Source organism: Ceratotherium simum, chromosome 14, assembly GCF_057802395.1.
Source record: "Ceratotherium simum simum isolate JZ-2026a chromosome 14, ASM5780239v1, whole genome shotgun sequence".
Taxonomy (NCBI): domain Eukaryota; kingdom Metazoa; phylum Chordata; class Mammalia; order Perissodactyla; family Rhinocerotidae; genus Ceratotherium; species Ceratotherium simum.
In genome coordinates, this window is record NC_141913.1 from 4,671,253 (window position 1) to 4,698,695 (window position 27,443).

A 27,443-nucleotide genomic window follows, 5' to 3' on the forward strand; every position below is an offset into this window, starting at 1 on the left:
GAAGGCTGGCCACAATTTCCACACCAGATGAGCCAAGTAAATATTGGAGACCACTGTCAGTAGTTGACTGCAGACCTAAGAGGCTGATTCTTAGCAACTCCTGCTTTCACTTGATCCATATAATTTTGCTCCCTAACAGTAATCAAGGTGGTGGGTACTTAGAAGGGAAAAGATAAAAAAGAGAATAAATACCAACCTCAATTTTTTTTTTTTGTGAGGAATACCAGCCCTGAGCTAACATCCACTGCCAATCCTCCTCCTTTTTGCTGAGGAAGACTGGCCCTGGGCTAACATCCATGCCCATCTTCCTCTACTTTATATGGGACGCAGCCACAGCATGGCTTAACAGGTGGTGCGTCGGTGCACACCCGGGATCCGAACCGGCGAACCCCGGGCCGCCGCAGCGCAGCGTGCACACTTAGCCGCCTGCGCCACCAGGCCGGGCCCCCAACCTCATTTTTTTCCACCCTAAAAATACAATATCACTCTAGAGTGTGAACCCTAAGTCACCATGTCCTGAGGGAACGTTGCCAGCTGTGGAGTTCTTCATCTGGCTGCGTACTCTGACACTCTTCTGCACCCCCAGCCTTGCTGGGTTCCTGAGCTTGGCTCCTTGTCCAATAAGAGCAATAGTGAAAAGGAGATTTGACTCTAGAAACTCTGAGTAGTTTAGTCTTTTCCTGCTTCCTAATGATTTGCATATTGGTGGCTGTTGGATTTTATTTCTTCCACTTCTGGTTGAAAAGCATAACTGTAGGCTCCCTCCTGGTGTGACTCTATCCTTATGCAAGACCCATGCAACTCCTGGTCACCGCCCCCTCTCCCTCTGCCTTTGAACTCGCCAGCTTCCTTCCCAGAGCCCTCCTTCATCACCTCTACCCTTGTTCTCTGACATCCAGGCCAGTGAGACCTTAAGAGCCTCAAGGTCAGAAAACCGTATCTTTATTCTTCTTTATGTTTCCAGCCCCTAAAATATACAAAGTATTAGTGAATAGGTATTTGTTAAACTGGATGGAACTTGTCCACAACCACAGGGCCCTGCACTTTGGCACCCGCACTCTTCTACATCAGGGCCACCGTCAGCCTTGCCTGCTAGCCCACCTCTTGATTCGGAGCACTCTCCTTCTCAGAGCTGAGTGAGCCTGGCTCTGTGACTTTTACCATTATTTTAACTGTTCTTTTAGTTAGGAAGGACTTTTTGAGGGCAGTCTAAGAGCCTAATCGTTATTTAAAATAATAACAGCTAACATGTAATGAGAACCATGTGCCAGGCACTGTGTTAAAGAACAGTCTCGTTTAATCCCGAGACCAGCCCTAAGAGGTGGGTAATGTTATCCCCTCTCTACAGATGAGTAGATTGAAGTTTGGAGAGGTTAAGGTCACAATGCTGTTAGTGTGTTTCATCAATTGTTAAGATACACATTTTTCTCATATTTTGAGATCTTTGCAATGGATGTGCATCTTCTGGTCGATGGGGGTTCTAGTAGTCCCTGTTAGCCTGCAGGCAGCAGTCATGAGGAGGGACACTGTCTTTGCCTGTGTGAACCTGGACACAACTGCAAATAGGCTGGTTTTGAAAACAGAGTAAACATTTGAGCCAAACGTGCTTGGTTTTTTCCTCCATAACTCACTTATAAATTACACTCTGACTAAAAAGAGAAATCACTGAAAATCAGACAGGTCTGGTAACAGACCAGTGGGGTGCTGATTTGACAGTAGTGAGGCAAATACTTATCCCTGGAGGAGTAACTGCAGTTGTGTATTTTCTCACACAGCAACAGTCAGTTACCGGGAAAAGAGGATACCCGCAGAAAGACGAGGGTGTGCTTGTGTTTTGTGATTGAGATACTAGCAAAGAGACGGGATTACCTGTCTTGTGTGAAGCAGTGCCACTGAAGGCAGGAAACACTGCCAGATCTCTAAAGAGATAAGAGAAATGTCAGAGCAGTGGAGGCTGCTGTGCATGCTTCCTGGGTCTCCGAGGACTCTTGCCAAAGCATTGTGTCATCGTGTAAATGCAAGTGTTTTTGTCACTGGTAATAAAATAATGATGCATCTTAGCAATCATTGAAGTCTTGGATTTGATGAAATCCTTTAAGTGGCAGATCCAGTTTCAAACTCAAGCAGCCTAGCTCCAGAGAAGATTTCACCCACATCCACTACCCTCCCGGCTTTGTTCTCTTTACAGGAAAACATTTGCATGGTGTAAAGGGGTTTACAAGTCAGTTTTTAGGAGATATCTTGGTTGATAGTGAGATGACGGCATCCTTACTGAGTGATTAGTGTCTTATTTAAAGCAGAATCTTCCCCAACACAATGCCTCGTGACGTGAATTAAAATCTGTTTTAAGTTGGCCACACTATAATTGATCACACAATTGACTCAGCAGACAGCAAGTTGTACCGTTTTATTCCCTGACTGCCTAACAGGGAATAGAGGAAATGCTTCCTATTATCCAGATGATTACAACTATTGGGGTTGGCAGAGGTATGGTGAATAGTACTCTTTTCCCTCCTCTAGTTCAAAGCGAACTGAGATATCAGCACAGGTGTCAGACAAATGGGGATTAAAACATGAGAATCGTGATCAAGATTCAATCAGGAAACACTGTGTAGATGGATGTCCATGGTAGGACTGCTGATAGTCCATCCCTGGATTTGTCAGACCTTCCCCCCTGCGCAGTGCCACAGCAAACAACTGAAAGGGCAGGGTCCTCACTACATGGGGCAGGGTAGGGGGAGCTGGTCAAAATGCACATATTGAAAACAGGCTGGTTTTGCAAAGGGAAAGAGAAAAATGGTGAGTCAAGCAGGCTTGGTTCCTTCTCTGTCGTGCACGCCCTTCACTCCAAGGGGGTTGGGCGAGGGGTGGGAGAGAACACCCGAGTGCCACTCTAGTGGGAGTGCTGCCCTCCATGGAAGCGTGAGGCCACAGGGAAGGAGCTCCTCGCTTCATGGCCACGAGCAACAACATAGACGTCAGCAGACATAGATTTCTGAGTTTTAGTGTTTCCCTCATTCTAGCTTGGATCTGAATCAGCTGACTTGGCTAAACGCAGTTGATGGTGGAGATGAGTTTAATTTGAGCCCGGCATGCCACCTTCATCTTGTTTTAGAGTCTCTTGTCCCATTTTTCATCTAGTTGAATCATCCCCATAGGCGTCCTTGGCTCATGTGGAGGCATGTCCCCCCCTCTCAATGCCAAAGACTTTCAATAAAAGATTAGTCCAGCCCTCTGAATCATGGCAAAAATCTGAATATTTTACAGATATCTGAATGTTATCAACCTGCGGGTCTGAGTTTCTCCAGTAGATTGTCCTCATGTTGCTGTAAGTCGCTATATCTGGGTTTAACTTATCATTTTCAAATGATCTCAAATAAACCATGGTTTCTCTATGAAGTTATAAGGTATTGATTAAAAAATATATAATTGCCTCCTCATAGGTAGCATTCTAACAGGTGCATTTTAGTTCTTTTGTGTATATTTATATATTTTTCCCAGATAGTTAATAATTTTATTATTTTTCAAAAGAAATTTTTTGTTTTGTTGAGATATAATTGACATACAACACTGTGTAAGTGTAAGGTGTGCAGTGTGATGACTTGACTTACATATTTTGTGAAATGATTACCACGACAGGTTTAGTTAACATCCACATTTTATTGTTGTATGTTTGTCTAACTAGTGTCTTTTTTCCTAACGCAGTACTGAGTATGTATAGAAGGTCCACAGTAAAGACCTATGGATTTGTTAACAACTCAGGAGTGAACCTCAGAGGAACCAGTGGGCTTTCAGATTATAACCCCTTTTGTTTTCATTGCTTTACTCTGAACACGAGGCCAGTAGCTGTTCTGCAAACGTAAATTTTGGCCACCCTGAACTATTTATACTGAGGATAAACTTGGTCCTCGGATTCCTTCACCTATAGAAAATAAAAATGTGCAGTCTTCTTGTAATTACTCTTAATTTTAAACTCTATAATGTATGTTGAGTTTGTCACCAACTTTGTGATGGCGAAGGGCTGGACTTGGAAGATAACTGGGGAAAATGTCAGAGCCTCCCCTGTTTGTAGGGAGGACCCCACTCATGGGCAGCCCTCAGAGGGTATCTATTTGGAGGCTGAGAAGCAGAAGAGGTGTGACTTGGTGTGAGCAGAGGGGAGCCTGGCCAGAGAGCAGACCACAGTTGGGAGACTCCCAGCTGTTCCCTGGGCCTTCCTCCTTCCATCTTGGCCCTTTACACTGAGGCTGATCTCCCCGCTCTTTCCCTTCCTCACCCAAATGTGTAACTGTACTTGTCCGCTCCTCCTGATGACCCTTCTTACCTCTCCCTTCAGTCCCACCTCTGACTCTTTGGTGACTCTAGAGCATGTCCATTTCTGTTCTGCAACCCCTGTTACATTTGTCTGCACAGCACAACTGCTCGTTTAGATACACGACCTTATTTGCTGTTTCATAAATGCTTGGCCTTGAGCTCAGGCTTTGCCAGGAACTAGCCAAGTGACCTCATGCAAGTCGTGTCCGTTATCCCTGTGGACCTCGGTTTTCTCCCCTGGGGAATGATGTCCAGGGCACTTCCTACTTTGGGATGTGCATCTTATGAGAGCAGAGAGAGCGATAAAACCTGGTGGAGCAGGAGTGCGATTTCCCTGCCACAGAGGTGGTTCTTCAGCCTGATGTGTGTCTGCTGCTGGCTCTCCTTCCCACTAACTTCCACTCTTCTGTTACAGGGCTGGGAGAGGGTTCTGCCCTCCTTCATCCAGACAGCAGATCCCATCCTAGGTCCTTAGAGAAAAGTGCCTGGAGGGCATTCAAGGAGTCACAGTGCCATCACATGCTCAAACATCTCCACAATGGCGCAAGGATCACCGTGCAGATGCCGCCTGCCATCGAGGGCCACTGGGTGTCCACTGGGTAAGACGGTCAGGGCAGGGAGGGACTGGAGAGCACTTCTATGGAAGGCTCTTCTTGAGGTTTCTCAGGCGCATAGAGACTTTAGATAATCTACAGTGATTTTAAGTGCTAAATTCTAACTAAGAGCCAAGCAACTCTTTGAAACTCTGGTTGGTAGAGAAACAGAGCTAAGTACCCTAGAAATCTTAGGTAAAGCAGAGGTGATATGGTACCACTGTTAACCACCCGCTGTGAGTGAATTGGTCCTTGTTTACCGAACTCTGTGGGACCAGTTGTGTATGAAAAGAAATCATTAGCAAGTGAAATTAGGAGACTGTGTTTCACCAACCCTGAAACATGACTTGCAAGCTTCTGATGGTCTGAATATTCTAGCCATATTCTGGTAATTTAATATATGGCTTCAGGGTTCTAAAAGTAAGTTAAAAGGTAATCAGACTACCTCCACTAGCCAGGGCGTAGTTCTTGGATTCTTTTCCAGGCTTCGGAGCTGAGATTTATCCCAGTTTGAGCTCGGGTTTATCTTCTATTAGAGCTTTTAAAAATAGCCTAGAGGCAGACCTGCAATTTTTCCCCTACCCATTAAGTTTCTGAGAATTAACAAGGCTAACTCTGGGATCTGATAGCTTCTCCCGCAGCCTCCAGTCCTTTGGGGAGGGATCAGATGAATATAAAGAAGAGAAAAAAGGAATTTTATAAGATGATGAAGACCCAGATTTTTCTTTTCCCTAAAAATAGCGTTTCTCAAAATAACTGCATAATAATTGTTTGCACAATCTCAATGTGATGTACTTTTAAATAATTTATCATTTTATTCAACAAATATTTATTGTATGCACAAATATTTACTGTATGCCAAGCACTATTCTAGATTTTGTGTATATAGCAGTGAACAGAATAGACATGGTCCCTGTCTTCAGGAATTTTACAAATAAACCCACAAAGAAGTACTATGAAGAGGGAAGAAACAACAGGTGCTGAAGGAGAATACCAAGGGCCCTATTTTAGGACAGGGGTGGGGTCAGGAAAGGCTACCAAAGAAGGGGACATTGGAGCTGAGAGGTCCCCGGCTGTGCAAAGACCTAGGGAAGAGCTGTCCATCTGGAAGAACTAGCAGAGTCTGGGCTGGAGAAACTACTGACCCAGTGCTCTCGTGGCCGAGGGGTGGTAAACCAGGGAGAGCAGCCCCAGTGAGGCTGCGAGGGGGCGGGGCCTGCACCCAGGCACCTGTAGGCCAGGTCTCCTCTCCGAGTTTGGCTTTTAATCTAAGAGAACGGGAAAGTCATCGAAGAGATTTCAGCAGGGCCCATGCTTAAGACATGATTCAACGTCTGTAAAAGGCACTTTGGCTGCTGTGTGGCAAATGGATGGTAGAAAAAGTGATTTAGGGACAACAAATTAAGCTGTTGCAACAGTTCCAGCTAGAGATGACAGAAGCTCAGGTAAGGGCAGGGGTGGGGCCGATGGAGAAGTGAATGGCCTTGAGATATACTGAGCTCCGGAGGCCAAATCAACAGATCGTCAGTGCTTAGATAACATACTAAAATTAAGTGGTCTTCTTATCTAAACCTCAACAGACAGTAATCTCTGCTCACCCTGAACTTCTCTCTCCCTGGGGGGGAAATCTAGGGTCTCTTCTCACTCCTTTTTCACAGATGATGGATGCTCGAAGTTCTGCTGAGAGCTCTACGTCCATGCAGGGTTATTTGACATCAATTGACAATCTTTACCTAGCGAAAGGTGCCCACTTCTAAATAATATTTATCTTTCACTAGTTTGTTAACTAAAAAATGGAAATATTAGCAATTTTGAGAACCACTGGCCTTTGGGGTTTCTGCCAGAAATAAGGCCAGAATTGATGAGGGGAAAGTCATGATGTACCTGAGACTAGGATCTAGCTAAAGGTTATGGACGCCTAAGTTCTTTGGCCAGTGCGTTGAAGAAACCATCCCCCCGTCCCCGTCTCCCTGGTGTGGGTTGTGCTGCATGTGTGTGGATTGATTCCGGTTAGAGTGGTGTGAGGATTGGGCCTGAGCTGACACCTGCGAGCTGTTTGTGCCCTGTGGACCTGTCCACGTATTTCTGGCCTGGAGTCCATTGTCTACTGCCACAGCAGGAACACTTTGTCACTGTCAACAGCACAAACCAAGGGAACCCTTACTTCTGTTGTTATGTTAGCTGTGTGTTCACTAATTGCCTCTTTATTTTTCTGCTAGAGGGAATATTAATTTCCCTCTGGCCGGGAGGGTGAATTTCCAATTGCCAATAGGTGACGCTTCCCAGGACTAGATTCCATTTCAGGACAAGGGGCATCGGGCACCTGCCTGCTCTAGAAGAGGTCCATAAAACGGAAGTGTTCAGGAAATCAACCGGTTTTGAACTAGCATAAGGGAACTTCTTTTATAGGCCAGCACTATACTCTTCTTCCTTTTTCCTACCAGGAAAGAAATCTCTATAGGTTAAGCCCGCAGGTGGAACTGAGGACGGCAGGTGTCTGCTCTGCTGGCTTGTTCATCAAGTGAATGCAAGACTTTCTGGTGTGGAGTGATTAGGAGCCCAGGCTCTGGAGCCAGACTGTGGGATTCATGGTCTGGTTCTGATGCTGGCTGGTTACGTGACCTTGGGCATGTTCCCTAATCTCTTATGCCTCAGTTTCCCCATCTGTTAAATATGGCCAATAATAATACCTACCTAACTCTTGGGTTGTTGTGAGGATTCAATGAATTGGTATCTATAAAGAGCTTAGAACAGTGTCTGGCCCAGAGTAAACATTTTGTTATTATTACTGTAATTTCTTACCACTGTAATGAATCGCTTCCTCATGGCTTTGGGCTTAAAATAGCCTTTTCTTTGCCTTTTCTCCTTCAGCTGTGAAGTGAGATCGGGCCCGGAGTTCATCACAAGGTCGTACCGATTCTACCACAACAACACCTTCAAGGCCTACCAGTTCTATTACGGCGGCAACCGCTGCACAAGCCCCACCTACACGCTCGTCATCCGGGGCAAGATCCGCCTGCGCCAGGCCTCCTGGATCATCCGCGGGGGCACCGAGGCCGACTACCAGCTGCACCACGTCCAGGTCATCTGCCACACGGAGGCGGAGGCCGAGCGGCTCAGCCAGCTGGTGAACCACACGTGCCCCGGCTTTGTCCCCACGGGGGGCGCCTGGGTGCGGGATGTGCCTTACGACCTGTGGCGGGAGGAGAATGGCTGCGAGTGCACGCGGGCTGTGAACTTCGCCATGCATGAGCTGCAGCTCATCCGGGTGGAGAAGCAGCACCTGCAGCACAACCTGGACCACCTGGTGGAGGAGCTCTTCCTTGGTGACATCCACACTGACGCCTCCCAGAGGGTGTTCTACCGGCCGTCCAGCTACCAACCCCCGCTGCAGAATGCCAAGGTACCTCCCACAGGACTGCGGTCTCCTCTGTATTAAGCAAGATGAGTGACTGTGCATGAAGGCGTGTCCGTGGGGTCAAGGGGCCAGTGAGGGGGAGCCCTGCCTCTGGGAGGGGCTGCTGGGAGGTGGAAGGGACAGAGCGTGGGGAGGGGGTGCACATAGCAGAGTCAGGAGACCTGGGTTGCACCAGCTTGCCCAGCGATGGGGGCCTGGGTTTTCCTCTTAGACGCTGGTGGTGGGAGTGGGGTTGGTGGTGTGGAAGGGGCTCAGGCAGTGGTCCTAGAAAGTTCTTGAGGCTCCTTTCAGCTCTGACACTCCAGGAACCACCTGTGTGATTCTCAGAGGAAAGCGTGGAGGAAATAGGGGGATGTTCTACCCACACTTGGGGAAGACACAGCAGCAGCGGTGACCCCAGCCTGGAGGAGGTGGGGAGGCCTGGAAGGGAAAGCAACAGTGCCGTTGGCACAGGGCTGTAGGCCCTGTAGTGCCCTCCCACCACGTTACTGCTCTCAGTCCTCACAACCACCCTGTGAGGCAGCTATTCCTGCCCTCTTGGGCAGAAGAGGCAGCAGAGAGGTGGCTCTCCTGCCCAAGGTCACCAGTTAGTGAGTTTCAGTGGGGGAACTTGAACCCAAACCTCTTTCTGCAGACCCCATGCTCTTTCGGTATGACTCAGTGAAATGTCAAGTCACTGTGATCAGAAGGGAGGACGGAGGGGGCGGGAAACAATTAAAACCGTGTAGTGTTCTTTTCTTGAACGATGGTCCAGTAATTACATTTGGAGTTCACAAGGCGTTTCCTTCCCACGGGCTCAGAATCTGTGTCTCCATGGAACTCGGTTGTTTCCACCGCATAAGTTGGGGGAGCTGGAGGCTGCGTGGAGGTGCGGCTCTGCGTGGGCAGGGCTCTGGTCACGGGGGCAGGCAGTTTTCTCTAGAGTGTCTCCCCACCATCAGGTTGGCTTCTCTGGAATCCTCTCTCTAATTGCAGGGCCCCGTTTGACTTTTGTTTGGCAGTTTATTCGTTTTTAAAAACCTTTCTCTTCCCAGTCCTTTAAGGTCATTCGTGACTGGTGGAGATATCACAGAGCACTTTCCCTGCCCGAGACCACGCAGTGTTATCTTCTTCTTATCTGTGTTAATTGTGAACTCATGCAATGAAAGCCACTGTTATAACTGTGGGAAATCTGCTGAGGAAACCCGCTTGGCGCAGGCTGCTCCTCGGGATGCGCCCCATCAGGGACATCCCTGTGTGAGGTGAGACCGACTGAGGGCCCCAGACCCAGCACCCCCTGGGCTCCCCGTGCTCAGGCGGCCTGCCAGCACCACTCAGAATGCCACCGGGGAGCGCAGCGCAGAACAGGAGCCAGGTCCACTGTGTTCTGTAAGTTCCAACCCGCTGAGGAGGAAAAGGTGAGTTAGGGCGGCAAGGGAGAGGGCAGCCTTCATCACGGCAGCTGCGGGCATCTTAGACGTTCTCTCAGGATGAGTGACCGGGGAGCCAAGCTCTGCCATTCCTCACCTCAATGCAAAGGCATCAGGAGGAGAATCTGCCACAGGGTGGCACCTGGGTGTGAGCGTGGTTTCTCGGCCGGCTTTAGTGGATCTCCTGGGAACCTGCTGGGAATAACCGGCTTCCAGTTCCATCCATGACGTTGGTAACTTCATCTGAAGTCAGCGTTGAGTGCTGCAGCCCAATAGCAGCTCAACGTCTCCTGAACTCTGTTGTGAGACAGCAGCAGAGGGAAGGGGAGATTCACAGGCACATTTGGCTTCCTCTGTGTGCAGTCTAGCCAACTTTTAAATTATCTCTGGTAATGGGAGGTACAAATGTCATGAATACACATGGTCCACAGATAATCCAGAAACCTCATGTGAGGCAACAGCACCAACCCCTGTCCTCCCTGAACCTTTGTGAAGGTCTGCTCAGCAGAGTCCTTTCATCCCTGTTCACCCTCCAGCGGGGATGCTAAGGAGCAGCAAAACAGCCACAGCGCAGGAGCAGTGAGGCAAGGGACTGAGGAAGTAGGAAGGGGGCTGGATCGCTCCAGGAGGAGGCAGGGGGTGCCCCGGAGCTGGCCCAGGCTGGAGTCAGGACCTGGCTCTCCTGCTCTGTACCTGACCTTGGGCTGGTCGTTTGCACAGACTCAGGTTCAGATTCCATTTCTTTACCTGCGGACGCCTATGTGGGCTCTTTGATCTCTTGAGCTCTTCTTAGGACTGGAAAAAAAGGATCATGCATAACCACCTTTCTTTTCTTACCTCTGCCTCTGCCCCCTCAACTCACTGTGTACTTGTAGTGGCGTGGCTCTTCAGAAGGTGGTCTAAAGGGTAAAGTCAGTATTCCTAGAGTCACAGCTCCAGACGCCTCACCCACACCCCTAGTCCCGGAGGAGGGAATCCCCATTCTGGTCAGCGTCCCTCACAAGACAGAGCCTGTCTGTTGGGAGAGCAAAGGCACACACCTGTGGCTCCTGGAGGAAGAATGCCTTGAAAGTGAGTTATTAAATGTTGGCGTGGGGGATTAGGGATGACAGCTGTGAGGATGACTTTCTTAGAATTTTTATAAACAAAAAAGTTGAGTTTTTTGTTGGTTTTTGTTTTTAACACAGTCTGGATAAATTGGGGAGAAAATGGACTTCCGAGTTGGTAGCCAATCCTGGAACTCAGTTCTGGGTTCCTCAGCTGTGGGGCTTTGATCGTGTTGTGTGACCTTTTGGAGCTTTAGTTTTTCTTTTCTGTAAAATATAAAAATATACGAATTGACTGGGTTCATGTACAGAATGCTGTCAGCATTGAAAACGGCCCCTCGCCACAGCTCCTTGTCCCCTGGCTGGAGTGAGCAGCCGTTCTGGGCAGATGGCTCCCGGAGGAGCCAGGATGGCAGTGGGCCAGGGGCATCCAGCTGTTTCGAAGCCTCGCTGTAAAACATGTCCTCCCGTGTTCACCCTCCTCTGCTAAGGCGGTTGTGGGAACCTTCGCCCAGATTCTTAAGAAGTAAACTCTTTAAACCCTAGGCCTGATTCCCTCGTTCAAGAATATTAAGAGTGGAAAGAGCCTTGGATCTTAGATATTATTCAGGACATACTGTTAAGTGAAAAACAAAAAAAAAAAGAAAGGTACAGAATACCATGGAAATGGAAATGATACTATTGTGTAAAGAATAAAAGAGGGATAAGAGAAGTTCACCGAGGAATCAGTATTTCTGGAAGGGTGCATAGGAAGCGTAACGGAGATTGCCTCTGAGGAAGGGGACTGTGTAGCTGGGGCCAGTGGGACAGGGACTTGTCGCTGTATAGCTTTTTGTACCTTTTGCAGCTTGTATCATGATCTTGTATGACCTAAACACAGTCACCACACCATGTTAAATTTTAAAATGCTAGGACTCGGAGGCTCAGAGGACTGTTGTGGCCACACATGAAGATGGCGGCAGAGCCGGGAGGAGGACGCAGGCGGGTGTCCAGGGCCCGGCGTGTGCTCTCCACCGCCTGGACTGCCAGCCGGCCTGGCTGGGGGGTCCTTCCAAGGCAGGGCCCCAAGGTCCGCGCGGCTCCGGGAGCTGAGAGGGCCGCTTCTGCGCATGTTGTCCCTGGCCTCGCGCGTCCTGGCCTGCAGTGTGCAGCACGGTCGTCAGGAAGTGTTGAGATCCTTCCCTGGGAGGGCTAGGAGAAGGAAGAAATGGACTTGGCCGTTGGTGCCTTTCCAGACACAGCAAATGCAAAGCCGCAGGTGCTCCCTGCCACAGCGGCCTGGCGGAAGGCGAGAGGGAGGCCCGGGAGCATCCGGAGAGACTGCACGCCCCGCCCCTACCTCTTTGAACTCTTCGCCTTCCCTAATTGCCGGTCTATAGAGACCTGGCTAAAAATTAGTTTAAATGCTAAATTGAGTTTGAAACCGCTAGTCTCAGCCTCTTTGGAAACGGGACACCATGTAAAAATAGAAACTTTAAATCAACTTGTTTTGCTAAGCTTTATACAGCTTTGCTGTGAGGTTCTGAGTCCTTTGGCAAATAAGTATGTTTGAAGAGAATCAGGTGTGCTGGGAGGATTCTTTCAGGATGGAATTGGCTATCCTTCATTAAAAATCACCAATACCGCCTACAGTAACCCTGAAAGAGGATGCTTTGCCTGCCTCGAGTCTAATATCAGGGCAGCCGTTACTCTCTGCCTAGATTCTTGTGCAGTGGAAGGGTTAGCGAGGTGCGTTCTTTTAGTGGTAGAATCAAATAGTAATTAAAAGCAAATAAATGATTGCGGGGTCGCTGGAAATGCCAGAGCCTCAGGACCAGACTTGTAAGCAAATGGAATTGGTCTTTCTCCAAAATCCTGAACTGATTTAGCCACAGGGTCGTAAATCAGAGGGGTTGTCTGAACAGCAGACAACTTCCCCCAAGCCGTGCATCTTAAATATTCTGCCCAGCACACTCATAGCAGCAGGCTGCACATCAGAGGAAGAAAAGCACCAAAGGTGGGCCTGAACACTACGAATGAAGAAGGCAATCCTCATGTGCTTTCTCTCCTGAATTCTGTAGAAACTTCTAGGCTGTGTACAAGCATTTGTTTTTGAGGGAACTTGCCTTTCCAAGCCTTTTCAGAGTATGTGAAAATACTTATTAACTGTGAGGCATTCTGATATCTGTGACATCAGAGGGACTTTGGACCAGGTGGCCACGGGCAGCGGACTTTTCAGCCCAGCCCCAGGAGACGGCTCTGCAGAAGAGGGGTCGGTCTCTCCTTAGGCAGGTGCGTGGCGTGGTTCCTGGCTGAGCGGGTGTCACAGGAGTTACAGTAGAAGGAACCAAGTGCTTGTGGAAGAATTCGCATCCCTTCTCTTTCTGCCAGTGGAGGGAAAGGAGAGGGGTTTGCAGAGGTGATGGGAGATGGAAGAGGTGGTAGATGGTCCTCCAGGAGTTTCAAGGAGTCAGGACTTAAAACAGTTTCAGAAGCCCATCTTACATTAAGAATGACTCCTGAAGAAAATTGTGACCCTGCTCACTGGGACTAGGGGCTTACCATGAGGCAGCAGAGGCTGCATGTTATATGAAAAAATGGAGCTGGCAACAGGGGTGAGATGATGGGGGCTCGACTCTGAAAGGCTTGCTTGTGTGGACACTTCATCTGGGCCAGTGTGTGAAGTGTCACACTTGCCACACTACACAGCTGCTGGCATACGCTTTTATTGCAGAAACAGTCCATTCTGTTTCTTGATTCCAGAGTATTCCAGCAGATAAACAGCCATGCGAGGCTGCTTTATTTAAGGAGTTAGCAGACCAGGAAATACTTGTTGTCAGAGACAATGCAAGTGGTAAACATTTCATCCCTTAAAAGGCAAGGAAGCTGAGAAGACGGAGTGGAAGCCTGGGCGTGCAGGAAATCAACCCCCCAGAAGGGCTGTGCAAGTCCCTACTGTGTGGGACAGGCTCAGCACTGCGGGGAGACAGGAGGAGAAAGGGGCCAGCCCACGGCGTCCCCTGCACTTAGAGCAAATTTATTAGGGTGGGTCTACTTTAACTATTTAAAGGAATTTAAATTAACAGTAGAAGAAACCATCAAAGTAAAAATAAAAATTTTCTCCTGAAACCATCCTTAAAGTTGTTTCTATTAAAGAGCCAGCTTATTATGATTCTTTTTATCTAGCTGTGGGGTCTGTACCTAGTGTGTATATATAGGCAAGGTGGAGGCAGAATTATCTTTTGTGTGATTTACTGGTATTTTGTAAAACAGGAAAGGCCCTTGTGAGCTAACTTGTTAGTTTCTAAACTTTCAGACAACCCATTTCTCGAAGTAGTGTTGCTCCTGAGGACCCACCAAGTCCCCCTTCTTGACTCCAGGATGCAGAAGAGTGTTCTGTTGACTTTTGATCCCCCTAAGCATTTGGCAGTTGAATGCAAAACCCGAGGAATCAGCGGTCCACCTTTCTTGCCTTCTCCAATCGTCCTTCTGGCTCAGGCCCCTTTGTGGATCATTGTATTAGGCTATGGGTTGCTGGGCGGTGTCTCTCTGAGGCTAAATCTTCTGCCCTCGGAGTGCGTGCCCACCTCCTGGCAGGCAGTGTCCAGGCTGAGCGGGGTCAGGGCACTGTCGTGGGTGTGGCATTGGTTGCCCCTGCCTGTGGGAGCAGATGCTGGACTGCAGGGCAGACAGACTGCCCGCTCCTGATGGTGGCCCCAAAGCTACGGTTACAGAGACTTAACATATATGGACACAGCTTATTCACCCTACTTCCTTCTGAAAGTGGGATCATCATGATCCCTGTAATTGGTCAGAATGAGCCCCGAGTTTATAAACTCCGAGGATCCCAGAACTGAAAAGCCCTCCAAGAGGCCCCTCCCACAAGGCGGGGCAGCTCTAGTCATTTGTAGTGGATGCTGGCCTACTCTATTGATATTGTAAAATATCCAGTGACAGCTTTCTGTCAGTCCATCAGTCTGTCAGTCATGAACCTTTCTTGTACCCACTGCACTCTCCTAGGTATGGTGGGAAATAAGAAAAAGGGAGAGCACTGTGGTTTTAGCCTCAGAGAACTTACAGTGACGTGGAGAAGACCCGAGAAGGGTGGACGTGGAGGGATACCTGCAGTAGAAATGTCATCAAGCACGTGGTGAATTGCATGTGCGGGAAAGCTTTCACCATCGGCCGTTGGCCGTGGCAGGTTTCTTTCTGAGAAGCTCAATGTGTTTCTTACCCCATGGAACAAAACTCTGTGAAAGGAAGTTTCCATCATCTGTTCCCATTTCGCCTTCTCCTTGAATAAAACTTTAAGTGCAAGAAATGTTTTATTCAGCCTGCTCCTCTAGTTGATCCGTTCACAGCAAGATCATATCAAGTAAATTTCTCCCATTCTAGGAAGACACTGTCAGCAAATATCTTTGGCCATCCAACTCTCCAGAAATAAATACTGGCGGGGAGCGGGAGAAAGCCTGGAGAACCTCTATCAGTCATCGGCCAGAGAAGACCTTTTTCAATGACCAGAGAGTCCTTGATAGGGACACATATTCTTTGTAGGACATCAACCTAAGAGGCAGCCTAGTGTCAGGAGGTAGCACTCAGCAAGTCCCAGGACCAAATTATGTTCCAGATTCTACTTTTGGCTTGTGAAGTCATCTGAGCCATGTTATTCTCTCCCTCTCTGCTTTGGTAAAGTGTTCCCGTGCTCTCTGAGAGGTCATAAAGCTTAAGGAGTTGAGTACTTGAGCTTCCTCAGAATCAAATGCTCTGTGTTGTGTGAGCTGTGGTTATTTAACTTGTGACCAGGGCGCTGGGTGGGAACCGAAAAGCAGAGTGGGCAGAACCCCACTCTTGCCTAGAACATTGCTCACTTATAAAGTTTAAGGTTGATTTTTCATTTTTAGAATAAGCTTGATTTTTTTCAAGAGGTTAATTATATAGGGATTTTTTTTCCCCTCCCCCTTTGGAATTGAAGCTTTTCATAGATTAGCAACACAGAAACGTGTTGTGGTCCCTCTGCTTTAACCTTCAGATCTTTTGTATGCAGAAACCCTGATTTTAAAACAGCCCTTTCTGAGATGCAGGGTTGGGGAGTGGTGTAGGAGCCCAGTCCGAGAGCCTGGGAAAGGACGGCTCCTCAATGAGAATCATGTCAGAGCGTGGACCATAAAAAGAGAAGCTTCATAAAGCAAATGATATTTCAGTACACATCACTCTTCATGTTGGAAACGCCTCCCATTTATTAATTTTGAAAAGCTACTGTTGAAGAAAAACATCTTGGAAAAGAGAAACTTTAGAGCTAATACAATATATAGACCTTAATTTCTGCCTCACCATAGTTGTTCCTATAGGTCTTTTGGTTTCTATTAAACCTAGGATGGTGGGAATTAAGAGCACAAATTATATTTTTTAAAAATCTGTCCACAAAACAGAGAGGTATTCCTCTTATTCAGCTGTGGCTAAAACTGTCCCCTTGTTGACAGTATGCACAGAGAGACGAAACAATCCCACCCTTGTTTGTGACATCTTTGTTTCTTGATGCCAGCTAAAGAGTTATTTTAAAACATAGTTAGTCAACTCAACTAGAACAACAAAACAACCAAATTAAAAAATGGGCAAAGGACTTAAATAGACATTTCAAGTCAAGAAGACTTACAGATGGCTTATAAGCATATAAAAAGATGCTCAACATCACTAATCATCAGGGAAATGCACATCAAAACTGCAGTGGGATACCACATCACACCTATTAGGATGGCTACTATCAAAAAAGAGAAAATAACAGTTGTTGGCGAGGATGTAGAGAAATTGGAACCCTTATGCACTATTGGTGGGCATGTAAAATGGTACAATTACTATGGAAAACAGTATGGCAGTTCCCCAAAAAGTAAAACATATAATTACCATATGACCCAACAATTCCACTTCTGGATATATACCCAAAAGAACTGAAAGCAGGGTCTCAAATAGATTGTACATCCATGTTCATAGCAGCATTATTCACAATAGCTGAAAGGTGGAAGCAAGCCCAGCACCCACTGAGGGATAAATGGATAAACAAAATATGGTCTGTGCACACAGTGGAATATTACTCAGCATTAAAAAGGAAGGAAATTTTGACACATGCCACTACATGAATGAATCTGAAGGACATTATGCTAAGTGAAATCAGCCAGTCACAAAAGAACAAATACTATATAATTCCACTTCTATGAGGGACCTAGAGTAGTCAAATTCAGAGAGACAGAAAGTAGAAGAGTGGTTGTCAGGGGCTGGAATGGGGGATTAGTGTTTAATGGGTACAGGGAAGATGAAAGAATTCTGGGATGGGTGGTAGTGGTGGTTGCACAACAGTGTGAATGTACTTAATGCCACTGTACTGTACGCTTAAAATGGTTTAGATGGTAAGTTTTACGTTATATATATTTTGCCACAAGAGAAAAAACGTAACTAGTTGAGGAATTTGGCAAGACCTATACCTAAGGGCCAGGTTCCTCCCACTCCCTCCCTAAATTCTCACAGACCCAGCTGATGGACATCAAGTTTCCCGGGAACTACCTGGCCTGCTTTTCTCTGCTGCCAAACAGAAACATTTCAGCCCGAGACCACCATTCGCCTAAAGCAACCATAGTTCAGCCAGGTCCTCATATTGGAGCTCAGGACCCCTGTCCCATTGTTCTTAGAGGAAAGCACTGGGTGAGCACCAGATGCTACCACACTGGGTGTGGTGCCTTTCTGAAACAGCCTGGGCCTGACAGTGTGCCCGCCTGCCCTCCGCGAGCCTGTTCCTGGTCTGACCAGAGAGTAGTCGATCCCTGATACTATTCCAGCAGCAGCTCTGGTAAGAACTAAGACCTCTTATTCCCACCCCCGCCACCACCACCATCTAAGACACTTTCTGGGCAGTTCCTGAATTGATATTAGCATTTGAGGAGACAAATCTTTTCAAGGATTGAGAAGCCTTCTTAGAATGGCCAGAATGAAGTGGTCACAATTGATGTTTTTAAATTCCCAAATTGCGGATAGCAAATGAAGTTGTGGGGAATGAGAGGAAAGGGAAGTGGAGGCTGGGTAGGTGCATGAGTAAATGGTAGCCCATGTGCGCCATTTGGGACCTGCTCCGCGAGCGGGTGGAGTCATTAGCAGGCCTCTCTGCCAGCCGCTGAGCAACAAGAGTGGCACGGAGCTCCCCATGGTAACATGGCAGCCTTCTGGCTCCACGCTCTTTACGTTGAGCTGACGTGTGCTCCAGAGGGTCCTCTCTCTTTCCAGGGCGTCTCCTGCACAGTTCAGTGTCCTTGCTCAGAGACACTGGCACCAGAACACCACTGTCTTGTCTGAGAGGTCTCAGAGATCTGAATGCAAGTGCTGGGCTGGTTTCGCTCAGAGTGTGGGGCCGGGGCAGGGACAAGGGTACTGTTTGATAAAGGTGCTGATCATGACGGTGCTCACTGGCCGTCATGGGTGCTTCCTGCGTGCAGGAGCCTTGGGCTGGGCACGGTACAGCATCGTATTAACTTTCCATCCCAGACTGAGTATCAGAACTCCATTTTAGGGTAAAAAATGTGGAAGCTTCACCTCCTAGTAGTTAGTTAAGGAAACACATAACGGCAAAATTACTGAATTCAGTGATGCTTTCTTAACTAAATTTGTATCTTATTCACCCTAACATGCACTGGGAAGACTGTATAGGGGAGTCATGCTGTTTATTTCATCTTCCCCCCAGTGTGGTGCACAGGTGCGTTCCCGGCCCTTGCTCTGTCACTCTGAGGAACTTCCCCCACAGCGGTGCTAGGTGCGCTGGGTGGGAACCACGTTACCCTACTGCTCATTTCTTGCAGCAGTTATGCAAGTAAGTAGAATGATCCTGTTTCATACACGAGGACATTGAAACAGAGAGCGATTAATAACTTGCCCAGGGTCACCAGCTGCTAAGCGGCAGTCGCTGCTAAAAGCGTGGGGCTGGCCCTGGACCTGGCCAGCACCATCTCCTTCTGTGCAGCTAGGCACGGCCCTAATGGGCTGTGTGCAGGGGTTCTCCCCTCCCCATTTCCTTGCCGAGGCTTGCCGACAGCAGCTCGCTGCCGACCACAGGCTGCAGGGCAGTTTCTCCTGTGTGCCCTCAGAGCCCTTTCTAGGAAGCCACAGGCCAACAATGCACTGGGACCCCGGAACAGCGGGCACCCTGTCTTCCTCTCACTCTGCAGCTGCCCATTTGGTCTCATTGTCTACAAGCCAGATGACGTTTGCAGAGGAAGCCTTCTCTCCTGTAAGTTACAGCTCCGGGCTCCTCTACGGAGTGCAGCAACAAGTTAGTGTTGAGTTCTCCTTGGAGGAGAAGGCAGGGGAATGGCAGCTGGGAAGCCCTCTTCTGCCACTGCTCTCCCACGCCCTCTGAGACAGCTGAGCACCTAACCAGACAACTACCACAGCAACACCACATTGAGTGAGCGCTGGAAACGAAAGGGCCTTGGAGATTTGAATTTCCAGCTTTAGAAAGTGCAGGCCTGCCCCGAGTGGCTGCCTCTTGGTCCCTGTCCACAGGCCTGAGGCCACACCAGTGAGCCGCTGCACCCCATGGACCCTTTAGGTGGGGTGCGCACGGGGCTGGGTGTCTGCGAGCTGTCCTCCTGAACACTGAGCTACAAGTCGCCCTCCTGCCATAGCGCTGGTCAGATTTGTGTCGTGCTTCTGGCGTGGCCAGTGTCTGTTAGCCAGGTGGCTTTACAGCACCCTGTTCGGGAGGGAGATCAGCAGAGAAATGGTCCCCACCTCCAGGGAGAGGTAGCCCTTGGCTCACAGGTGTCCTGTGACTTAGATCAGACAGCCAAGCAATGGCATGTATGGTCCAGAACCCAGCTCTCCTGCCTTCCAGACTTCGGCTTTTTTTGTGAGCCCTCTGCACTCTGGGCAAACAGCATTTACGTGGCTGACAGTTTCTGGCCACCCCTTCTCTAAGCCACAAACCTAGACAGCCCTTGTCCCAGGTCCGTGTGAGTGTTATAAAACAGACTCAGCAAGAGAGGCTCCTGAAAGACAGAGCTGCGGCTATCTTAGGCTAATTAAATGGCTTAAAGCTATAGAGCAGGAAGCAAATTAAGAGCCCATAAGCCTTCCAGACCTGGAAGAAATGGATGACAGGGTGTGTGTGCCGACTTCTCAGAGGCCTCTGGCTCTTGCCTTCTGTCGGGCCTCCTCCTTCGTTCTCTGCTTTGAAAGGACCCCTGCCTTCGCTGGACAGCTCCCTTTGTCATCCACAGCAAGTGGATGCTGTCCTTTTTTTCTTTTGTGTGTCTCATAATTTTTTTAATGAAAAAAATCTAACTGTGGTAAAATATACATAGCATAAAATTTACCATCTTAACCATTTTTAGGTGTACAGATTCAGTGGCATTGAATGCATTCACTTTGTTGTGCAACCATCACCTCTATCCATCTCCACAACTTTTTCATCTTCCCAAACTGAGATCTGTACCAATTAAACACTAACTCCCCATTCCCCTCCCCCAGCCCCTGACAACCACAATTCCACTTTCTGTCTCTATGAGTTTGACTATTCCAGGTACCTCATGTAAGTGGGATCATACAGTATTTGTCCTTTTTTGTCTGGCTTATTTCACTTAGTATAATGTCTTCAAGCTTCATCCATGTTGTAGCATGTATCAGAATTTCCTTCCTTTTTAAGGCTGAGTAGTATTCCATTGTATAGATAGACCACATTTTCTTTATCCATTCATCTATCGATGGATGTCGGGTTGTTTGTTTCCACCTTTTGGCTATGGTGAATAATGCTGCTGTGGCTGTGAGTAAACAAATATCTATTCAAGACCCTGTTTACAATTCTTTGGGGTATAAACCAGAAATGGAATTGCTGGATCATATGATAATTCTTTTCCACAGCAGCTGCACCATTTTACATTCCCGCCAATAGTGCACAAGAGTTCCCGTTTCTCCACATCCTCCCCAACACTGTTACTGTCTGTTGTTTTGATAGTAGCCATCCTAATGGGTGTGAAGTGATGCCAGCCTTTCTTTTTGAAATCAAGTGTCCAGCACATGTGGTCTGAAAACGTAATAGAATTCTAAAGAGAGTCCATATCACAGCTGAAACATCTAGGCAAGTCTCTAACGTCAGCTGAACACGTGTGCATGTGTGAGCACACAGACACATGCACACCCCCCGTCTGTGCACGAGAGCAGGGCTCCAGGTGCTTCTCGGGGACCCAGGTGACAGGAGACTGTGCCCTGGGTGCCTTGCCCAGTCCGCTGTGGCGAGCCCTGTTTGAAGGAAGCACATGTACACTGCTCTCTCATGAAGACAAAGGTCTCTCCTTGTGTTTGTTTCTTGGCTTCAGAACCACGACCTCGCCTGCATAGCCTGTCGCATCATCCACCGGTCGGATGAGCACCGCCCGCCCCTCCTGCCCCCCAAGGCAGACCTGACTGTTGGCCTGCATGGCGAGTGGGTGAGCCAGCGCTGCGAGGTGCGGCCCGAGGTCCTCTTCCTCACGCGCCACTTCATCTTCCACGACAACAACAACACCTGGGAAGGGCATTACTACCACTACTCCGACCCCGTCTGCAAGCACCCCACCTTCACCATCTACGCCAAGGGCCGCTACAGCCGAGGCGTGCACTCCTCCAGGGTCATGGGAGGCACAGAGTTCGTGTTCAAAGGTAGGCTTCCTGCCTCCAATCCCAATGTAACCGCCCAACAGATGAGGGACAGTGAGCAGTTTTGTGACGTTTTTCTTGAAGCAGAATCTGAGGGAAAAGGGCTTCTTTTCTGCTAGAGACGTTGGGAAGGAGATAAGGGGGTACTTAAGTCGTCATTCACAACAGCCACTGAGCTCAGAATGGAGCCAGCCAGGGTGGACGGAGCGGTGCCAGGAGCCCACACTGCTGTCAACGCGTCAGGGGTGGCCAAGGAGTACGACACTAGGAATGAAATCTCAAGTTCCCCTGTTTCGTTTTTTATGCGCAGCTCAGGGCAGGTGCTGGGCAGGCCTGTGATAACAGCACACTTACCTGCTGCATGCAGGGTGCTTTCTTGAGTGGGCAGTAAAGAGCAGGGGTCACTTACACCTCGGGTGCGCAGAGCTGTCCTTTCTGACCCTAAGTTGGTCGTGCACTTGAGACGTTAGCATGTGCTCGAAGGTGGGAGGTTTGGGCTGTATAATGGTCCCCTGAGTGAGGAAGGTAAGGGGTGAGACTCACCAGGCTGTTTTCAGCAAGGGTGATCCTGTGGTCTCTATTTCTAGATTTTTTTTTAAGCTTGGACATCTTTGTAAGATGATGTCAGCTGTCATGGCCAAGAGGGATGCCTAGATACTGGTGTGACCCCTTTCAGGACAGGATTCCATGGTTCAGTCTATTTAATATAAAATATCTCTGCTTACCCAGATGAGTCCTAGGACACCTTAGCCCTCCTTTTAGAAAGGAAGATTTGCTCCAGGAAGCATGGACCTCAGATAGAAGGTCCGAGAGAACAACTGTCTTTGTCTGATTCCACGCCAGAACTCTTGTGGTATACCCAGAATGTAGTGCCCTGGGAGGGCCTTTAAAAGCGGAACTCTATAAGTGCTGGGTTTGTATTTAATATATTTAGTCATGTTTTTCTTACTTGCAGCCTAATTTATTTTAGATGCCTGATTTATGGGCCAGTGTTAATTTGCAACAATGCTAACTAGTAGAGGTGTTTGGCACCAAAACTATTAAAAAACCTCAAAAACTTTTCAAAAACAAAATTCCAGTTTTTGTTGACTATTTTGTCAATCCCAAAGAGTCAGTGTCACCAAAGACAACTCCCTGAGATACTTGGTGTGACAGTTTGATCTCACTGTAACAGGACGATCAGCTGCCATCTGTGTTCAACATTTATAGGCCAAAGGCAGTTGTTTCTGGTCACACCTGCAGGACATTTGGCGTGACCGCCTTTCAGATCAACATGTTGCCCTCTTCCACCTGTGACTGCTGTTGTGTGCTGCTGTCAGACGGGCAGATCTGCATGGTGGGCTGCAGAACAGAAGGAAGCCTGTGGGGTGGCGTGCTGCCACACTTGCTCCCAGGCTTTCTGCTCTGCACGCTCACTCCCCGGGGGTCACAGAACTGTCCTCTCTCTCCGCAGTGAATCACATGAAGGTCACTCCCATGGATGCGGCCACGGCCTCGCTCCTCAACGTCTTCAACGGGAATGAGTGTGGGGCTGAGGGCTCCTGGCAGGTGGGCGTGCAGCAGGATGTGACGCACACCAATGGCTGCGTGGCGCTGGGGATCAAACTACCTCACACGGAATACGAGATCTTCAAAATGGAGCAGGACGCCCGCGGCCGCTACCTGCTCTTCAACGGCCAGAGGCCCAGTGACGGGTCCAGTCCCGACAGGCCTGAGAAGAGAGCCACATCCTACCAGATGCCCTTAGTCCAGTGTGCCTCCTCTGCGCCCAGGCCCGAGGACTTCTCTGAAGACCACAGGGTTCACCCCTATGGGAGCCAGGCGCCAGGGAGGAGCACTTGTCCCCTGCTCCTTGCTGCCCTCGCCTGCCTTTTGACTCTGCCGCACTGGAATGTCCTCAGATAGAAATTTTTAAAAAGTTATATTTTTCCAAACCAGGATTCTTTACAGTTTACAGATTATCTTTACCAAAAGAAAGGACACTTCTTCTGATGCACCTGAGTGCCTGAGAGCTGTCTTCCTTTTCTCCTCTGCCTCGCCCAGGCCTCCCAGCCCGAGTCCTGAGCAGGGCTGTTTGAAGTTTCTGCTTTGAACTCCATCGCGTCGGATCCCTGGCCTGAGTGTCTTCACAGTAGTAATTGCGCTTTAAGATGGCAGAAAGTTTCGGGCTAGTGTGCTTGGTGGAGGGAGCAGGGTGACAGCTAGGTCCTTTTCTTTTCTTCCTCTTTATTATTGTATTTCAGAGTTGAACTTAGAAGAAAGAAATACCAAGCTCCAGCTTTTCCTGCCGCTTTCCTGGGGTTGCTTCCTGTCCTCCTGTGAAACTGCTTTACTCTCCAAGTTTTACAACCCGGAGTCCAGTGCAGCGTTGCTTTGGGACTGCGATCAAGACACCTTTTATTAATAAAGAAGAGACTTGCTTGTAGATATGTACATAGGAAAAGACACAAGCTCTAGCTTAACCACCTTGACAGCCTTTATGCAAAAAAGGAGAGACTCCAAACTTTCAAATACTGAGTAGAAAAGTATCTGTAATTAAAGTTTCAAAGTAATTTAAACTACCGTTGTTCTAACTTGTTGGGAAAGAGATGTTGGTTATATGCTGGTTCCTGGGTGGCTGCGGAATGCATGCTGCTTTCTTACCTGCTCAGTAGACAAGGGCAGCCGAGCAAATACCAAAGGCAGTCCTGTTAGCAGACAGACAGGAGCAGCGGTGCCCAGGATGGTGACAGGGCCTTAAATGCCACATGAATGACAAGGTGCCGGTTCATTCCAGTGTCCTCTTCATGGGACTCACGCTGTATCAGGTTAGGGCTGAGCAGGCAGAACTTCACTCTGGCATCTCTGCTCCTTCAAAGATGGATATTTAGAGACCATGCTTGATATTTAAGGGCCTAGCTATTCAAAGAGAGAGCAAGGGGGATATGCAAGCTGGGGGCCCCATTAGACCCAAACACATGTGTAAAGTCCCCTTATCATTGGACATGCCGCCTTCACTCCATCTCTGTCCTGCTGTTTTCTTGGCTCTGTCACTGCAGAGAGCCTCAGGGTCACCTTACAGAGTCTTTGGGCTTCTTTCATACAGACATCAGGAGGGTACATGAGTCATGGCTTCCCGTTACTTTGGGTTATTCCGAATGATGCTATCTGAACACCCAGTGTTATTGCCAGTAGAGACTGCTGGAGGGAGATGGTGAGTAACTGGAAGCTTGGGTGTGACTAATAATGAGCACAGAAACCATGATCAAGGTTGAGAGTCATCCTTGTGTTTAAGAATTAACTTCATGAAATGCCGTGGCTTTTGATGTGGTGGTGAGTGGTGAGGATGGCCTGAAGTACGCAAGTGTGTTATCTTGAGACTATATTTTAAGTTGTGGTGCATACTGAGGGGGTTTATTCACATGAAAATACTAACTTGATGTCTGCCAAGTTTAATAAACAAAGATGTCAAAAATATTCCCACAAAATACATTTTACCTGTGGATCTATTTAATTAATACTAATTCTATCTTTAAAGGATATAATAAAATTATGTGAAAAACTATGTTCACTGCTAAGAATACCTCAGTGATTTACTATAAAAGTGGTAGATTTATAGCCACTTAATTCATAACGACTCACCTAGACTTAGCTATTCATGCTTTTAAAAAGTACACTACATAAGTATATATGTACACACATATACATATACCCAAATATATAGGTATTAGCATGTATACAATGTATTATATGTGTATATTTCTTAGGGATGACCTGAAATGCATGTGGTCGTATTACTTTCTGATACTCTATAAATCATTACAGAGAATGATCATTATAATTTATTCACAAATTATTGACAACTGTATTTATGCCTGTTTCTTGCTATATCACCCACTTATATCACATTTTATCTTGTTTATGTCAAATTAACACAAATAAGGGTCTCTAAGCCCCTCCGTGTGTCTCCTGAAGATCTTCATTCTAAGTGATTTCCCATCCCCTTGAAGAAACATAGTGATCTATCTTTAAGAAGAAAATTGAATCTGAATGATTTTGAGAGTCAGAAATAAGAGAGTCTAGAATATCTTTAAGTGGGTGCTGGCAAGTCTACCCCTAAGCTAGTATCAGGTAGTTCCACTTGTAAATACTAGGTTTGGGGAAAGGGGCGAGTAAAGAAAGTATGGCTCTTCCAGACTTCATTGGCCTGCTGGATCTAGACTTCTCTTCCTGGGTAGCAGGCTGATAATGGGCAGGGTCAGAAAGTTATTCTTTGGGGCAATGATAAAATTTGAGTGTGATCTCGGCTTCAAACTTTATAAAATCCAAGTTGACCCTGGACTCAAAAAGGAGCTTCCTGGAGTCCCAAGTCTACCTGGTGCAGAGCAAAGGGACTTTGTTCAGACATGACAATCTGGTCCTGTCTCGTGGAGCATCTGTGACTTCTGGCTCATGTCCATCCTAAACAGCCCATCGCGGTGTTCAGTGTTGTGGCAGCCCACTAGTGTCATTCTCAGCAGTGCCCTACAGGAAATACCCCGTTAGAGAGGCTGGCAGTCCAGGACGTCCTTGATAGGGCCTCACATACCTTATGGAAACAACGAGAATGTAGGACTTGTAATTCCTGTTTGAAAGGAAAGCTTTAACAATAATGTATTGAAGAGCTATTCTCTATTCCATCAACTCTTTAAATATATCTTGGAAACAAAGGTGATGTTCATAGTCCACACAAACATTGCAATGTTTTATTCTAAAATGGTACACCCCATCCCTATAAGACATACTAGGTACCTGGCAGTGGAACATAGAAACAACAGATGGCATCTAAGTAAGCATTTCAGAACACTGTCCTCAAAGGAAAATGCTGACCATCCTGAGGTGGGTTATTTAGGAGAAAGGATGGTGGGTAGGGATAGAGGGAGAGTGGGCCCATCTGGATGCAGAGAACTTCTCTAACCCACATAGACTTCTCTGGCCTTTTTGAGACCTCTGAGCTTTCATGAGTCCAGCATCTTTCTCAAGGATGCATCTGCATCAAGAACAAACAGGTAGCTCGGATAAAGGTTTCCCGTAGATTTCTGGATTCATGGGAAAATGCGTAAGCATTCTTTTCTTACCAGTAAGAGAATCATGTGTCCTGAAATACTAATTGAATTTTTCAAGTCCCTGTGATGACCCAAGAGGGTTTCTGGCTGGCAGGGTAAACAACTTCTGAAAGTACGTGGAGTCCCTATTTATCACAACACCGTGTGTCCCGGGTGTTTCAAGAGGCAGAAGTAACAGTATCATGAGAAAAAATATTGGGGAAGTTATGCCTTCCAACTTCTCCACCGGGCAAGATGGTATGAAGTTGGCAGGGAAAACCTAACTGACACCACGACGTATGCCACCAAGGGGGTGAGACTGGCAAACACACGTCTCCTTTACATGCACCGTCGCACTGGAAAGCAGGTCTCAGGATCTGACCGGTGGCCTCCCGTTCTAAGAACAAGGCTGTGGTTTTCATGGATTCATTTTGGTCTCTTAGTTTCTGACATCTGTTGTACAACCACCTCCGAGGCCCCTATGCCCTCTGGGACACCATCGGAGCAATTCCATCCCCCCTTCATTTAATCAATCTCATATAGCCATTACATTAGAATTCAGAGGCGTGAGAGTTTGTGAGCGCAGAGAGCTGCACTTTGCAGCCTCGGGCTCCCGAGCTCCGCCGACTACCACACTGGCTCCATCTTCGTCCTCCTGATCTGGAGGAGCAACTAGCACTTTTTATTTCTCATGAAGTCACTTCCTCTCAATTGATATTAAAGGCTGCGGAGGATCCTCAAAGAAGGTTGGGAATTGTATTTTTCAAAAAGTTTAGGTATTTGAGGCCCAGTCCTTTTTGCAGCTGATGAGGCAACATAACATAAAACAATTGAGAGGCTGTGCCCTTCAGGAAATCAAGGTTATAGTAAACAAGCAAGGGCCACCGGTTATTAAGAGGGCCCATTTACAGAATGTCTTCCTGTCCCCTACATAAGGTAGTCCAGGTTCT

General features: G+C 47.7%; 1 protein-coding gene across 1 annotated transcript in view; it reads left to right on the top strand.

Annotated features, from left to right (window-relative positions):
• Positions 1-25,277, top strand: part of APCDD1 (APC down-regulated 1) — a 34,234-nt gene extending 8,957 nt beyond the window's left edge. The window contains exons 2-5 of the mRNA XM_004421076.3: positions 4,730-4,913; positions 7,779-8,310; positions 21,112-21,433; positions 22,884-25,277. Of these exons, the coding sequence (XP_004421133.2) occupies positions 4,730-4,913; positions 7,779-8,310; positions 21,112-21,433; positions 22,884-23,335 (1,490 nt within the window). The 3' untranslated portion in view covers positions 23,336-25,277. The remainder of the gene's footprint in view (positions 1-4,729; positions 4,914-7,778; positions 8,311-21,111; positions 21,434-22,883) is intronic.
• Positions 25,278-27,443: the final 2,166 nt, after the last annotated feature.